General features: G+C 42.8%; 1 protein-coding gene across 1 annotated transcript; it reads right to left on the bottom strand.

Moving 5' to 3' along the window:
* Window positions 1–1,513: 1,513 nt before the first annotated feature.
* LYSMD2 (LysM domain containing 2) lies at window positions 1,514–14,622 on the bottom strand. The gene is made up of 3 exons (XM_019968830.2): window positions 14,205–14,622; window positions 3,570–3,898; window positions 1,514–2,350 (listed from the first exon to the last, which is right to left on the bottom strand). The coding sequence occupies exons 1-3, from the start codon at window positions 14,478–14,480 to the stop codon at window positions 2,308–2,310; spliced, it is 648 nt and encodes a 215-aa protein (XP_019824389.1). The 5' UTR covers window positions 14,481–14,622; the 3' UTR covers window positions 1,514–2,307.
* Between the last annotated feature and the right edge of the window lie 1,171 nt (window positions 14,623–15,793).

The following is a 15,793-nucleotide window of genomic DNA, read 5'->3' as shown; positions in this document are numbered from 1 at the left end:
CCCAAAATAAAGTCTGACACTGTTTCCCATCCATTTGACATGAAGTGATGGGATCAGATGCCATGATCTTAACTTTCTGAATGTTGAGCTTTAAGCCAACTTTTTCACTCTCCTCTTTCACTTTCATCAGGAGGCTCTTTAGTTCTTCACTTTCTGCCATAAGGGTGGTGTCATCTGCATATCTGAGGTTATTGATAATTCTCCCGGCAATCTTGATTCCAGCTTGTGCTTCATCCAGCCCAGCATTTCTCATGATGTACTCTGAATATAAACTAAATAAGCAGGGTGACAATATACCCTGTTGGTCAGCCTTAAGGGGTGAGTCTGTGCAATTCTGGTACCGCACGTTCTGTTGCACTAACCCCAAGGGCACTTGTTTCCATTTTCGTGGAACACCTGGAGGAGCCAGATGGAGAAGAAAATGAGCAAAGAGAAAAGAGGGAGGAGGGAAAAAAGGTCCTTGCTGCCTCACAGAAAGAAGAAAGAAGACTCCTTTTAGGAGGGATAAATACAAGGACTTCTTGTGGAAGCTGAAAGATTTATTTAACCTGATTCCTGAATAGACATTGAAATAAAAAAATATTTAATTGTATGGAATATTACTCAGCCACATGAAGGAACAAAACTGAGTCAGCTGTAGTGAGATGGATGAACCTAGAGTTCTGTCATACACAGTGAAGTAAGTCAGAAAGAGAAAAACAAGTATCATATATTAGGGCATATATGTGGAATCTAGAAAGATGGTACAGATGAACATATGTGCAGGGCAGGAATAGAGGCGCAGACATAGAGAATGGGTGTGTGGACCCGGGAGTAGTGGAATGGGAGAGCCGGGCAAACTGGGAGATTAGGATTGACATATATACACACACTACCATATGTAAGATAGATAAGGAGTGGGAACCTGCTGCGTAGCACAGGGAGCTGAGCTCGGTGCTTTGTGATACTGACCTAGAGGGGTAAGATGGGGAGATGAATAGGAGGCAGACCCAAGAGGGAGGGGATATACGTACATATATCACTGATTTATTTCATTGTACAGCAGAAACTGATGCAACACTGTAAAGCAATCATACTCCAATAAAAAATATTTCATTATAAATAATGCATTGCTTAAAGTTTACTGCTGTAACTCGTACATATATAAAAGACAAATTATGTGACTAAAAAGCTAACTAAGTCCTTAGTCCTTCAAATGAGCAACAGTGACTGCAACATTCTATAACATGACTTATCAATGAAATTTAAGCTAGAATTTACCAGTGTGTCTAGTCATGGTGTTGTTTACTTCTTCTTTGATATATCCCATGTTTTCACTATATCTGAAACACAAATCAGATATTACTTAGATGCAAAAGTTACTGGTAATTGCAATTTATTTGCTTTTAGATTTTTGAAACCTTTTCCAAAATTGTGATTATAACAATAAAGATCATTAGAGAAGCTGTCACCATTTAAAACTGTAATTTAAAAATCTAGTATTCCCATTTGTTGGAAAAAACTGAAGACGCAATTATGAAAACATAGTTTATTTTCTCATTCAGGCTTCTGTAGTTTATTTTTACAAAATAGCAGACAAAATTTGCTTTATAGTCATACATATGGAAATATATATATATATAGCACTTAAGTTATAAACACATAGCAAAATCAGCATCACTTAAACAGCAACCATGTTTTTCACATAATTAGGATTTCTCAGGAGATAAACATTGTTTCAGCTTGAATATGTAAATAGTCTTTGAGGCTTTATGTCAGCTAGTATTTACAAAAGCTAGTCTAAAAACTACCACCACCCGCAAAAGTGATGAGCATTAAGACACAGTTTTGCTATCATGCCATAATAAAGACTGAAAATCATAGAAAGCCTGAGGAAACTAGTGACTTCATTGCAACTGCCGTAGCTGTAACTAATTACTTGTGATTTAAAGATGTATACTGCTGCTGCTACTGCTGCTAAGTCGCTTCAGTCGTGTCCGACTCTATGCAACCCCATAGACGGCAGCCCACCAGGCTCCCCCGTCCCTGGGATTCTCCAGGCAAGAACGCTGAAGTGGGTTGCCATTTCCTTCTCTAATGCATGAAAGTGAAAAGTGAAAGTGAAGTTGCTCAGTCGTGTCCGACTCTTAGCAACCCCATGGACTGCAGCCTACCAGGCTCCTCCGTCCATGGGATTTTCCAGGCAAGAGTACTGGAGTGGGGTGCCATTGCTATGAGAATCCAAAAGGATGCTTTTGAATCATCTGTTGTTGGTTTCTTTATGATCCAGCCATCTCTTAACCAGGTTAGATTATGCCCCCTGATCATCTAACTGTGATAAAGGGAAGCTGTATAGAGACCTTCTTCATCTCTGAAAAAAAAAGAAACACAGCATAAATCAGTGTTTAAAAATTGTACTCAGAAAATACATATATTCATTGTACAACTTAATATCCAGGGTAGGAGTTATATCAATTTATAACATCATGCATGCCTTGAAAGTTGTACAAAATGCAAACACTAAGGTATACTTCATTGTCCTCATTTTACTGCTGTCTCAGTTATTGGAATAAAGAATAGTATTTATCATATATTTGTATTTGTTTATACTATATAAATTTATATTAAATTATAAGTTAATTAAACTCACATTTATATTTGTTTGTATCTTTAATAGTCTACCTCTTTGTCAAAAGGATTTGAGGTACCTACAACAAAAGGCATATATATATAATAAGATGGGTAAAACAGAAATTAAAAATCAGGACTATGGAAAGCAGGATAAAATATATTAAGGGCTTCCCAGGTGGCTCAGTGGTAAAGAATCCACCTGCCAAGCAGGTGACTCGGGTTCAATCCATGGGTCAGAAAGATCGCTTGGAGAAGGAAATGGCAACCCACTCCAGTATTCTTGCCTGGGAAATCCATGGACAGAGGAGCCTGGTAGGCTACAGTCCATGGGGTCACAAAGAGTCGGACATGACTGAGCAAGTAAATAACAACAAAATACATTAACCATCAGCAATGGTTAGTTGAACTGAGGACCAGTTTTGGCTGCAAGCTTTCTGGTAGCCAGGGCAAAAAAGAAAACACAGTAAGTTGTGTCATTCTAGGAATCATAAAGGAAGAAGGAAATCGATTCTATAAGAGAAAGTTTTGCCTTAGTACCAAATTAAAGAATAAAGGGAAAAGTTCACATGAGACCTTATTTAGGAAATATCTGGTAACCAATATAGACAATGTCCTTGACAAGTTTCATAAAGAACAGCATTTTACAAGCATTCTCTAGGACACTGGTTCCTCTGATGGTATCAACTAGAGGTCTACTTGGACACTCTCCAGAATTGCTTAGCTGGATAGTTACGCTATTAAAGCAAAGAAGTAAATTTTTTATAAGTACCACAAATAAAAGCACTGCAACAGACAATGCTTTATATAGAATGCAGTAGCTCTATTTACACTTTATACATTAAAAATGCTTTTCTAGCATTAAAATCTAGTTTTAAAGGCAAAAAAAGACAAGTTGACCAAGCAAGGACATCTTGAGAGGAATTTACTCAGCCTCTGACATTTTTCCAGGGTATTTTTACCTGCTCTCTCCTTTCAGTTTCTTGGCTGCCTGTGTTGATAACTTAATCTGCAAGTCCAGCCTCTGCAGAAAATCTCTGGCTGATACTTCCTCAGGCTGCATGGGCTGAACATCCAATTCTTGAGGGCTGAGAGGAGAGACGTCTTCCCCAGCCGCTACCAGCTCCTCTTCATGAGAAAAACTATCAACAGTTTCATTTTCTGGAGAATCTACTGAGTTAAGTCCATTAAACAGCAAAGGCTTCTCTGATATAACTGGGATGTTCAAAGTTTTCTTCAGAAATATACAATCATTGGTAAACAGTTTATTTGCCCTTTTAATTTGTTCCATCTAAAATGTTTAAAAAAAAACAGTTACATATAAATAAATCCAAAAGTAGGGCTTATTACACAACATAAGCTAAAAATACTCATGAGCAAAATATGCTTTCTCTGGATTTGAGATTCTTGATTCCCAGACACCCCCAGTTATTTCAAGAGATGCCAGAAAATTCTCTTTCACAATTTTATAAGAAGAAAGACTAACTTTTCCCCAGTTGTATTATTTCCCCTCTAAGGCAGCTTTTACCAAGCAACTTAAATCCCTGAAGTTAAAAAATGTAGAATATTTAGCAATTATTTAATACATTTCAATCATATTTTAACATTTCTATTATCTGATTTAAACAAACTACACAGTGCAGTGATTTTCTTTATGGAGTGCTTCCCATCTCTAGAATTGTGTTTGGTAAATTTAATGGACACAGAAGGTGGTAAAGGAAGAAAGTACAAAAATTAGGAAGAATGGTGTAGGCTGGGACTGCCGTCATTAAGGCCTCACGGAGAAGGTGGGGGTTCCGATTTTGACTCTTTTGACTTTAGATGGGGGCTTGAAGAATGGGTAGAAGTGGGAGAGGTAAGGAAAGAGGTAGGGAGCTCTTTACATGGAGTATCTTATTTTTCTCTACCTTATGGATTAGGTACTTGAAAATCCACTTTACAAATAAAAGAAACAAAATAAGGAGATTATATGCCATGGAATCATCATGCAATGGGGAGATGCAGAAGCCAGAATTTTATACAGGTTTCAAAACTTCAAACTCTTTCACAGCCTGTGAATTCCTCCAAACCAAAGAAATGGAGATGTAAGGTAGGGATGAAAGGGGAAATGGAATTTGTATGTGTTACCTCATTTAACCTTCCTAACAGTTATGCAATATTATCTCTTTTACAAATGGGGAAAGGGAGACTCAAGAGATTGAAGTGGCATGCCTAGGTCCCCAAATGCAGGTAGGTGCAGACAGCATCCTCGGCTGTGCTGGTGCAGAACTGTCAGGGAAGCACCTGCTTAGGTTCATCACACCACACTATCATGCATCTGCAGGCTTCTCCAGCCAACTAGCCTGCAAACTTGCACCATGCTAGTAGGCTCTTTGCATGCACTACACCATCTGATCTTGTGAGATATGTCAACAAGACAGCTTGGAATAATAGCTAAGCACACAGGCTTGGGGATGTGAAAGATCTGGTTTCAAATCCAGCTTCACCAACACAAACTGAACATAAATTTGTTACTTCTCTCATTATGCCTATTTCCTCGTGTATAAAACAGGTATCATCTACCCTTCACAGGGTAGTTGGAGGGATTAAATGGGAGTTTATATGTAAATATGCATACAGGATAGAGACACAGATGTAAAGACATAGATGTGAAAGGGAGAGACAATTTAGCAGTAAATGGTACTTACTTTCCATTCTCCTATGAAGAAATTAAGGCACAAGAGATGACTGATCTGACCAAGTGTACATGGTTCTGTATAAGCCAGAATTTCTGTCTGACTCTGAAGTCCATACAACACCAAGATTAAAGTACATGACTAATGGAACCCAATTCTGGGATCCTTTAATGCCAAATCGATTGAGTGAAAGAATTAGATTTCTACTTCAAAGCGCCTGAAAAAATAAGTCAAATAAAATACACCCTGTTCCTCCTGCTTTCTAACTATAAGCTGAATCCACAAAATAGCACATTCAATGCTATCTTTTATTTTTTGTGTAGGATGGTCGTTTATGTTCTAGTTTCTAGTTAAAGGAGAGAAGGCAAGGGTGAGAAAGAACATATGCAGATACATTTTAGAGACAAAATTAAAATCTCAGAATTATTAAGTGTCTCTGGTCTAGTTTAGGCTTAGATTTGAGGCACTTTAAGAACTTGAAAATGTGTCCAGAGCAGGTTCAGGTATATCCTAGTCTGCCTTTAGGGCCTCTTGTTTTCACCACGTCCTCCATCTCTCTTAGTACAAGGGCTTCCGAGGACACTGAGCCCTCTCCTGGCTCCAAGGTGAACACATGACTCATTCCTGCCCTTTGAAGCATCACGGTGCCCAAGCTGTCCTGACAGGTCACAGTCCCACCTCAGAACAATTCAGAGATGCAAGGAGACTTCTGCTGGGTCCGGGAAGTGAAGGACTTCTATTTTTCCTTCGAGAAAGAGATGGGTCTGGAGCTGCTGGCAGCCATCCTTTACCACAAGGAACTTAACTACAAGGTCACCTTGGAGGAGATCCATTAGAGTGCTGAACCAAAGCCTGAAGCCCAAATACCCCCATGCCCTTCAGTTCCAGTAATAAGCCAGTAAATGCCACATTTTGGGGTTTGTTTTTTTTTGTTTGTTTTTTTTGCTTAGTTCAATTTGAGTTTTCTGTCACTTATAAATGCAAGAACCTCATTGATACAGCACCCATTGAAATACTTATTGGCAGAGGCCTATAATTGCTAATAGTCACTGTGATCTGGAAATAATGATGGAAGGCAGAAACAGCTGGGAACACCAGGATCTGGTTGTTGAGTATGGGCTGGGAACATCAACCATAAACTGTGAATTCCCTCAGGACAAGACCTGTTATTTCTACAGCTTCCCAGGTCGAGCAAAGATATACACACTAAGTGCTTAGGATGGATGGATTAATAATTAACATAGATCAGAGAAATTGGAGGACGAAATGGCAACCCACTCCCATATTCTTGCCTAGAGAATTCCATGGGCAGAGGAGCCTCGTGGGTTAGTCCATGGGGTCACAAAAAGTTGGACATGACTAACCATGCACGCACGTGTGCAGAGAAATAGGCCTAAAAGATGAACCCAGAGAAGTAACCAGAAAGCAGTAGTAAGTTACCTATTGTGTTGGTTTTTCTTCCTTTAAACCCACCCTCAGCTTCCAATCCATACCCCAGTCTTCTTGAGCCTGTTCTGACCCCAGGAGGCTGACCTCATCAGAACTGCACTTCCCAAGGCCCCTTGTTCTTAGAATTCCGGTCGGTGTTCCAAAAGAAGGCCACCAGCAGCATGGCCACACCATGACTCCCATACCTGCATCCCTCTGTGGTAGAGTTCCTGCCTGGAGCCCCATTGTCCACTCCTCCCACTCTCCTCAGTTTCGGGTACCACACTCCTTCCCCCGGCCCTCAGGCCTAGGAGTAATGTCTCCCTGCTGTTGCTCGTCTTTACCATCCCTTAATCCCTTAATCCTATTCCCACTTCTACAAATGTCTCTGCATTAAACCCTCAAGGGCCACACCTTGGAGTACGCTAGCTGTGGTCTTTGGGGACTCTGATACATCTATCACTTAGAGCAAGAAAGGCCATCATAGCCAGGCAAGGGGCTTATGACAGGAAGCACAAGACAAGCGACTGAGTCCACAGCTGGGTAAAGCCAGGGAGTCCCCAGGGAGTGAGGGCTGGGCCCCCAGCCCTCGTGCATGCCACTGTACCATTGATGCAATGATAGAACTGCCTCTTTTAACAAGTCTATGAGCTTCTCCAGGTCAGGGACTGCTTCACCTCCATTTCAGCATTGCCAGCAAGTATTTAAGTTATATGTTGAGTCTGATGATCTAGATTCTAAGATGACACACAGATGCCAGCATCAAGAACATCAGCAACATCCACAGTTGGCATCAAGGTGGGAACCAATCTAAGGACGGGCAGATTTGAAACTGAAGGTGAAAACAGATAAATGAGGTTAATATAAGGTTGCAAGCAGAAACAAGGGCCCTGGCTTTACCATTTTCTAATCATTCCCTATGTCTGTTTTATTTTCTGTAAATTAAGGAAAATAATAGTACTTTATATAATATGATTATTATGACAATTAAATGGGTTAATTCATGTAAAACATTTACAACAATGCATGGCACACAGGAAGCACTTAAAAATGCTAGCAACTATCATTAAATTTGGTTAAAACTGAGAAAGCAACAAGGGCAGATCCTAACATGTATTCAGCAAATGAAAAGGAGGTAGGAATTTTCTCTCAATAAAAAATACTTCTCCCACAAAGTAAAAATATATAAAGAAAATTTCATATAAACAATCCCAGATGAATAACATGTTGTCACTGCCCCAAGGTAACAGCATTAAGTTTTTTTCTTTTTAAAAGCTATTTAATTTGATCTTAACTTGTTCTTTTTTTACAAGTATAGGCTCCAAACTCTGTAACCAATAGTAAAGTTAAGGAATGAAACCAGCCATGCAAAAAGTCAGGGGAAACAAAAAAGGATTCTTGCCAGAGACAGTAGTTACAAGGCCCCAGCTGAAATTTCACGGCTGAAATGTAGAGAGTAAAGAGCAAGCTGTAGGCCACTCATATAATAAATAAAATTTGGATTTTATTTTAAATGTGATGGGAAGCCATTGGAGGGTGTGTGGAGGAAGTGAGCGGAATGATTTGAAGATCATCCCACTTTATGGAAAATGGATTGGTAAGAAAGAGGTGTTAGTTGAAACAGGAAGCCCAGTTATATAAGAAACTGCAGTAGCACAGACAAGGGATATAAATAATCCCAAACAGTGAAATATTTTAATTTGCTTTGGAATGTTTTATACTTTCATCTGAACTTAGATGGGTCTAAGGTTCTGGGAATTTCACCTCACATAAAACTAAGAAAAGTCACGATCCAATCCGAGAAGAGCTGAAAAACTCTACACCTTTCCCACCTGCCCTCCTTCAGTATTTCCAACTACCCAATGAGTGATGAAAATAGAAAGTGTGACCTTTTCAGAGTAATGCAGAACAACCCTTTGTTTCCTGAGGGCAGATGACTAGGAGGGGGAGATACAGCAGCCAAATGTTTTCATTTTAAAAGTCTTTCCTAATCAGGACTGAGTAGCATGACTCAGTGAAATTTACCATCTGCTCACTAAGAAACAGATTATGGAATAATCGAGTAAGAGCTGACAGGACAGCCCCAAGGACCACTGTGGTAAAATCAGATGGAACAAATCTATCAACAACTTGTTTAAAATGACTCCCCTGTAAATACACGGTGCAAAGGTGAATTCACTCTGAATTCACAAAATGTCTCCTGAAAAGTGATCTCAGTAGCTGCTGTTGGGCCTGAACAAGAACTCTCCCCAAAGGCTATTTTGGATCAGCTTCATCAGGCCACCTACCTAACTGGAGATGCAATATTCAAAGCTTCTTTTTCTTCCTCTCCATTCATTTAAAAGAAAAAAAAAAAAAAAACCCTCCCAAACATTTCAGGATACATAATAAACATTTAACACAGCATTGTGTCATTTATGGAATATTTTCATATACACTCAACTCTCATTTGATTATTATTATCATTATAGGAAAACAAGACTTAAATGTTAAAGGATTCTCTCAAGATCATTTCCTAGTGAGTGCTGGATTCAACCTCCTCACCTGGCTGTCTCCTATTAAATTCTAAGGGTTAGTGATGATCAGACTTCTCCTTTGCCATGTGCTAATAAGGAAAAGAATTTATTTCTTCTCCATGTTATCTCAGAATAATATATGAGATCCCATTTATGAAATGTCCAGAAAAGGCAAACCTAGAGATTAGACAGCAGACTCATGGTTATCTGGGATGACGGAAGGGAACAGGGAGTAAGGGATCCTTGCAAGGTAATGGCAATGTTCTAAAATTGGACTGTGGTCACGGCTGGAAGGCCAGAGGCAGATGGGCCCCCCAGAGTAAAGCAATTGGAGATTCATTCTCTATTGATGGAAACTGGAAGACAAGAATAGCAGGACAATAAAGGGGAGGAGGCTGGGTCCTGCTCAGACCACATATTTCTCGAAGTCAGGAGACTTCCCTGACCATACATGCGCAGAAAGGCTCCTTGGAGGCCAGAGGAGAATTCTGTCAAGGGATGTTCTACCCAGACACCTTTTGGGTAGAATGCATCCTGGCTAAGCGATGTGTGCAGACACATGGGTGGATCCTGAGATACACCAAATATGGACTGTGAACCAGGCAGATCAAAATGATTGGCCAAAGGAAAACTGGAGAAAAGGCCCCCAAAAATAATTCAAACTGCCACGAGGGCACAACTCAGGGACTCTCCCTCTGAATCTGCCCATGTGTCTATCCACACATACTGTACTCTTTTTTCCCTCCTAATAAATACTTTACTTGCCTCAGTACTTTCTGTCTCCGTGGAAATTCTTTTCTGCAAAGCTGAAGGGTCAGGGCCCTTGTCTCTGACCACTGGTCTAGTAGCTAAGATCTGGCGCCTTCACTGCCGTGACCCGGCCTCAATCTCTGACTGGGAACCTAAGCCCCACTCCAAGCCACTGCAGGCTAAGGCCACCCGAGATCAGCTGCACAACTCTTGAAAAATCCTTGAATTGTACACTTAAGATGGGTGAATTCTATAGTATATAAATTATACTTTGATAAAGTTGGTTTTAAATAAAAAAGGCATGAGAATCTATTAAACCCTAAAGCTACTAAGGGCTACCTTAGTACCATACCTCTTACAACAGGCAATACCATTTATTTATGGTTCTCTCCCCTTTGACCAGCAAAGTCAACAATTTCCAGTAACAGCAGAAGGGGCTAAAGTTCTAAACACAAAAGTTTACATACACTTACATTTCTAACTCACCGCACTTGTTCCCCCTAAAATGAAAATCATTTCACCTTTTCTCAGCAAGGTGATTTCTGATAGGAGAAGTGAAAAGCAAGTGGGCTCAACAGCTCATTGGAAGACAAAGAGAAGACCTAGGAATAAAACTGGACAGGAAGTGACTCTGGACACAGGGTGGGGGGTTGGCACAACTGTCTGGAGAGGGTAGAGGTCAGGGAAGTTGTGAGGGGGTAAACAAAAAAGACAAAGTGTGTGCAAATAATAGCTGCCCTTGCTGCCCCTCACTCACTTTCTAGTTATACACAGGGCTTCGAAACAAAAAGTTTCCAGCAGCTGCCCGATTGGTCAGTTCCCTTCACAGGCTTGCCCCCAATGAAAGGAACTGGCATCACCGAAAAAGCTGTAGCAAAATACAGAATACTGGGTTAGGGGAAGGGACTTAATGTCTCAGTGCAGATAAGCACAGCCCGGGAAATTCCAGCCCCAGCAAGTCTGTCTGAGATCTGAACTATATTTAATAGCTTCTCGATTCATCCCCGGTAGTTTCAGTTTCCCTCACTGAGGTCTTCCATGGACACAACATTTAAAATTGCAGCCACAGCCACCAGCCTAATCTCCTTTCCCTGCTTAATTTTTTTTTTTCATTTTGCTTGTCAGTACCTGACATATAATATACTTTGTTTACTTACTGTCTCCACTGACTAAAATATAAGCTCCATGAGGATAAGAACTTTTAGTTATTCACTAGTGTATCACCAGAAAGGTAGAAGCTGGAGAAAAAAAAAATTCTGATGAATTATAAACACTGTTGAGAAAGCGAAACAGGAAAGAGAGGAAGGGCACTGGGGTGAAGGAAGCTTGCAATTTGACATGGAGTGGCCTGGAAGGCCTCAAGGAGGAGATATTTAAACAAAGACTTGAAGGCAGTGAGAAAGCAGGTCACAAAGCCAATATCAGCCACATGATTTGCAGGTCCCAAGGTGGCTTAGCTGGTAAAGAATTCATCTGCAATGCAGGAAACATGGGTTCAATTCCTGCATTGGGAAGATCCCCTGGAGAAGGAAATGGCACTCCAGTATTCTTGCCTGGAGAATCCCATGGACTGAGAAGTCTGGCAGACCACAGTCCACAGAGTCGCGAAGAGTCTGACACGACTGAAGTGACTGAGCACACATGCACAAGGAAAGTGAAAATGTGGGGCCACTGTTAACAAATTATTAAATATTTAAAGACAGCAACAGCAGAGCATTAACTGCATGATTCCTCTAAGCGTGGAGTTTATGTGACTGCACAGCTCCCCCAGCTATGACATGGCCCTGCACACAGCTATCAGGGAAAGTGCTCCCCACAGATGGATGGAACAGCAAGTTCAAAGATCCCAAGAAGGGACAGTGCATTTTGAATGAGAAAAGGGGCCATGCTTATAAAACAGGAACATTCCTGGGCTCCTTTACTGGATATTCTGATCCAGTAGGTTTGAGATAAGCTCTAAATCTCCAATTTCTCATCACCTACTCCTTTAAGCAATTTAATTTAAATACGATGTGGGTGATCTTGGCAATCAATATGAGAAACTTAACTAACTCAACTTCTTTCTGTTTAATTGAGGAATGAAAAACCTTTCTGCCTTTTTAACTTCCACATAAAACCAATTTTCAATGAATAAATCCAAACATCTGTAGTTAATAACTGCAATAATATCACTTCACTGTTATGGTGAGTATCTGCACTTTTACTAGTTCTGTATAACCAGTGGGAAGAGTCTCTAAAAATTTCATCAACTGGAGTTCAAAGTCCAAAATAAATGAGAACCATTGGTACTCAACCAAGAGGGAGGGTTTCTCAGGGAATATGTCAATGAATTTCTAGATGGGAGTGGGGGGGTGGTGCTAGTGGTATTTACTGGGCAGAGAACAGAGATGCTGCTAAACATCCTACAATGCACAGAACAGTCCCCTGAGACAAAGAATTATCCAGTCCCTAGTATCTATAGGGGTGCAGTTGAGAAACACTAAAATAGATTGTGGTTACAGATTATAGTTCCCAATTCACTATATTTGAGCTTAACATCATACAATTAAGTCTTTATAAAGGTAATAAAAAATCTGACTTATACTTTAATGAGAAGCGATGATAAAGTTATCAAGAACAGGCTCTACATCAGCGAAAACAGGGATTAGAAAGCATTTGATCAAAGGTGGAGAACTGCAGTGAACAGATGTTCAGGAGCTCTGAGCAACCCAAATGGAATCATGGAGGGCAATGAGGAGCAGAGAGACTGCTGTGGGTAGGGGTCAGGGAAATGACACTCTCTGGATATCTTGGATTCCTAGGTACAGTGAGCCTGGCCTAGTATTGAATAGAAAAGATGCACAGAAACCACAGAGAAAAGACCGTCCTTCTGGAGGAATCAAAATGAGCAAGATAGCTCTTGATAAGACTAGGATAAAAATAAGGATGGAAATCAGAAGTAATACCTAGAGCAAAGCAAATGTTTTATCACTGTGCTAATTCAAGCTAATCTCAATGAATAAGCATTGGAATATTGGAATGGAATACTGGAAAATATCCTTACTTCTCCTCTGTAAAAAGGAGATTAATTACACCTATCTCCAAGCCTTAGCGGAAATCAAACTGAGTAAGAACAAGATGGTACAGGACAAATGCAATGCCTGGCACACAGCAGGCCCTCAGCAGAAGGTGTAGCTACTGATAACTTCCTAACTGCTTCTTCTGGCTCAAACCAGTCCCCATGAATGCAAATATAAGGACTGAAGTTCTATGTTCACATTTAGAAACTCCCAAGCAGGCGGAACAGGACAAACCACGGCACGAAATCCTCGGTACATGTCTGCACAGCAAGATCCCTGCTCTCAGACTGTTTAAATGACAGTAGGACCTGCCAGGTAAACACACACCAGCTTGGGTGTGCAAACGAGATGACTCAGTCTCTGTCACTGGTGAAGAGCCAGAAAGAGTTTCACTTGCAGAGAAAGATAAAGACAAGATCACCTTTCTTCCTATTGCTGTCTCGGGTGCTTCAGGGAAGAACAGTGAAAACTGGTAACAACTCATATGTAAAAAGGCTATCACATAGTTTAGAGTTAATTATAAGTAATTTTAATGAAAAATATGCTCCCTCGGGTTTCCATGTTCTTCCCAGAGGTGTAATGCAATAGGCCCAAGGCACAGGCACACCTGCACTTATAAATTTATAATAAACACAGCTCTCCAGCTCACCTGGACCACATTCTTGGCCACTGCTTAGCGACAGGTGTCACATTCACAGTTGCCAGTGAGCCCAGGAGTGTAATTTCACTTCTAAATAAAGAAGCATAATCAATAGAACCAGAACCATCCGGCGGGAACAACTGTACCCTTCCTGACCCATCATAGTGCTTGTTTACCCAGAAAACAAAATTATCTGCCCAAACCCACACATCAGTTCGGCTTTCAGGAAATATTACATAGCAGTATGACCCGGAATGAAAATCGGGCGAATCTGGGTCCAGGTGGTGCCGATGCCCTGGTCCTCTTTGGCCTTCCTCACGCGGCGGATCCTATCCGAGTGTGAGCAGGGCATCGGGAACTCGATGCGCCCACCCGGGATAGCCTTCCGTCGCTGTCCCGGCAGCGCGCGCTGGGCGAGCGGCTCGAGGCCGAGCCGCCGGGGTCCGCTGGCTGCTCCTCGACGCCTGGCCCCTCGCGCGCCCCGCCCCGAGCCGCTGCGCCCCCGCCCGCGGCCGCCAGCCCTGCTCACCGAGACTCCGTACTTGAGCGCGATGCCCTGCAGCGTGTCGCCGGCGCGGACCCGGTGCTCCACATGGCGCTCGATGACGCCGGCGCCCAGCGGCGCCCGCACGCTGGCCGTGCTACCGTACGAGCGGGTCTTGGTGCGTGCCAGGCTCAGCGACAGCTCGGCCTCCTCGGCCTCGGAGCCCAAACGCGAGTGCGGCGGCGGTGGCGAGGGGGCCGAGGGCCGGGGCTCACGGGGGCCGCCTGCCCGCAGGGACGGAGCGGGCGAGGAATCCGCCATGGGTCCTGCGGCGGCCGCCGGGTCGGGAAGCTCGCCAAAGGGGCGGCGCCTCGTCCGCCGCCACCTCCTCTTCCTCCTCACAGGGGCTGCGAAGGGCCGTTCCGCGGGGGCGGCGGGCTGGAGGCCTCGGTGGGAAGATACGGGCCCGCCATGGTGGCCGCCCGCTCCTCCGCGTCCGCCTTTCCAGGCGCACCTGCAGGAGGGAGAGCGGAACGAGCTCCGGCTGCTGCCCCGCGGACCGCTCGGCTCCACCCTGCCCACCCGACTGGCCCCGCGGTGCGACAGGCGGAGAGCGCTAAGGCTCCCGGCAGTGTAGCCACTGGGGCCCCATAGACGCCCTCGGTCCCGAGGTGGAATCCCGCGCCGGGCCGACAAAGCCCCACTCTGCCCAAAGCAAAACACCAAAGCTTTGTTCTGCTCCTTTATTGATTCCATAGCAGGCTTCAGCTTTCTTATATCTTCAGCTTCTCCCAGCCCCCATTACCCCAGGACCTCACAGAAAAATTAAGACCATTAAACACACATAATTTCTCCAGGCCCATCTCAACAGCCTTTCAGGGTTCGGTGCCCTCAACACTCCGGGGAGGATAGTGCTTCTAAGGCCTGGTGTGACCTCTAAACCCTTCACTCGTTCTGGTTTCACTCTTCACTGCTCACCAGTGCCAATTTTAGTTCTGCGCTGCCTTGCAAGTCTGCCTAGCTACAGTCCATTCTCTTGGCTCACTACTTAGAATTTACCACCTGTCCGCTGTTTTTTCTTATCATTTTCCTCCTTAATACCCTGAAATCATGACTCCCCAAAATTTTATCACTAACTTCACCTCTTATCTGTATTCTTTATCTAAACACCCTCTCCTCAACTTTCTGCCTTCTGATAGTATACTACACAGAGTGGGTGGACGTTTATTAGAATCTAGCACTCGGGATTCTGTTGTACTCTGGACAGCTCTTCAAGAGGAGGTACCCTATTGGCAGATTAGGAGACTGGAGATTTGATTCATTGGCTGAAGTTTCGATATGTGGCTGTGCTGGACAGAGACAAAGGAACTAGAGTTCAGAAGACAGGATAAGAGATGGGGAGGAACAAGTGGTCCCCGAATCACCATCCCACTCAAAAATTCTTCAATGATTTCCTATGGACAACAGTATTTATATAACTCACATTGGCACTCAACTCCTTTTTTCCATTTTTATTGTTCACGCTCCAGCCATACCCCATCTACAACTCATCCTGCAAACTCCATATGCTCCCGCCAGACAGAAGCACTTGAACTTGCCCTCCTTCTTACCTTCATGCCTGGCATATGCTATAC

The sequence above is a fragment of the Bos indicus genome, chromosome 10 (assembly GCF_029378745.1).
Source record: "Bos indicus isolate NIAB-ARS_2022 breed Sahiwal x Tharparkar chromosome 10, NIAB-ARS_B.indTharparkar_mat_pri_1.0, whole genome shotgun sequence".
Lineage (NCBI taxonomy): Eukaryota > Metazoa > Chordata > Mammalia > Artiodactyla > Bovidae > Bos > Bos indicus.
This window is presented reverse-complemented; position numbering and strand designations above follow the sequence as displayed.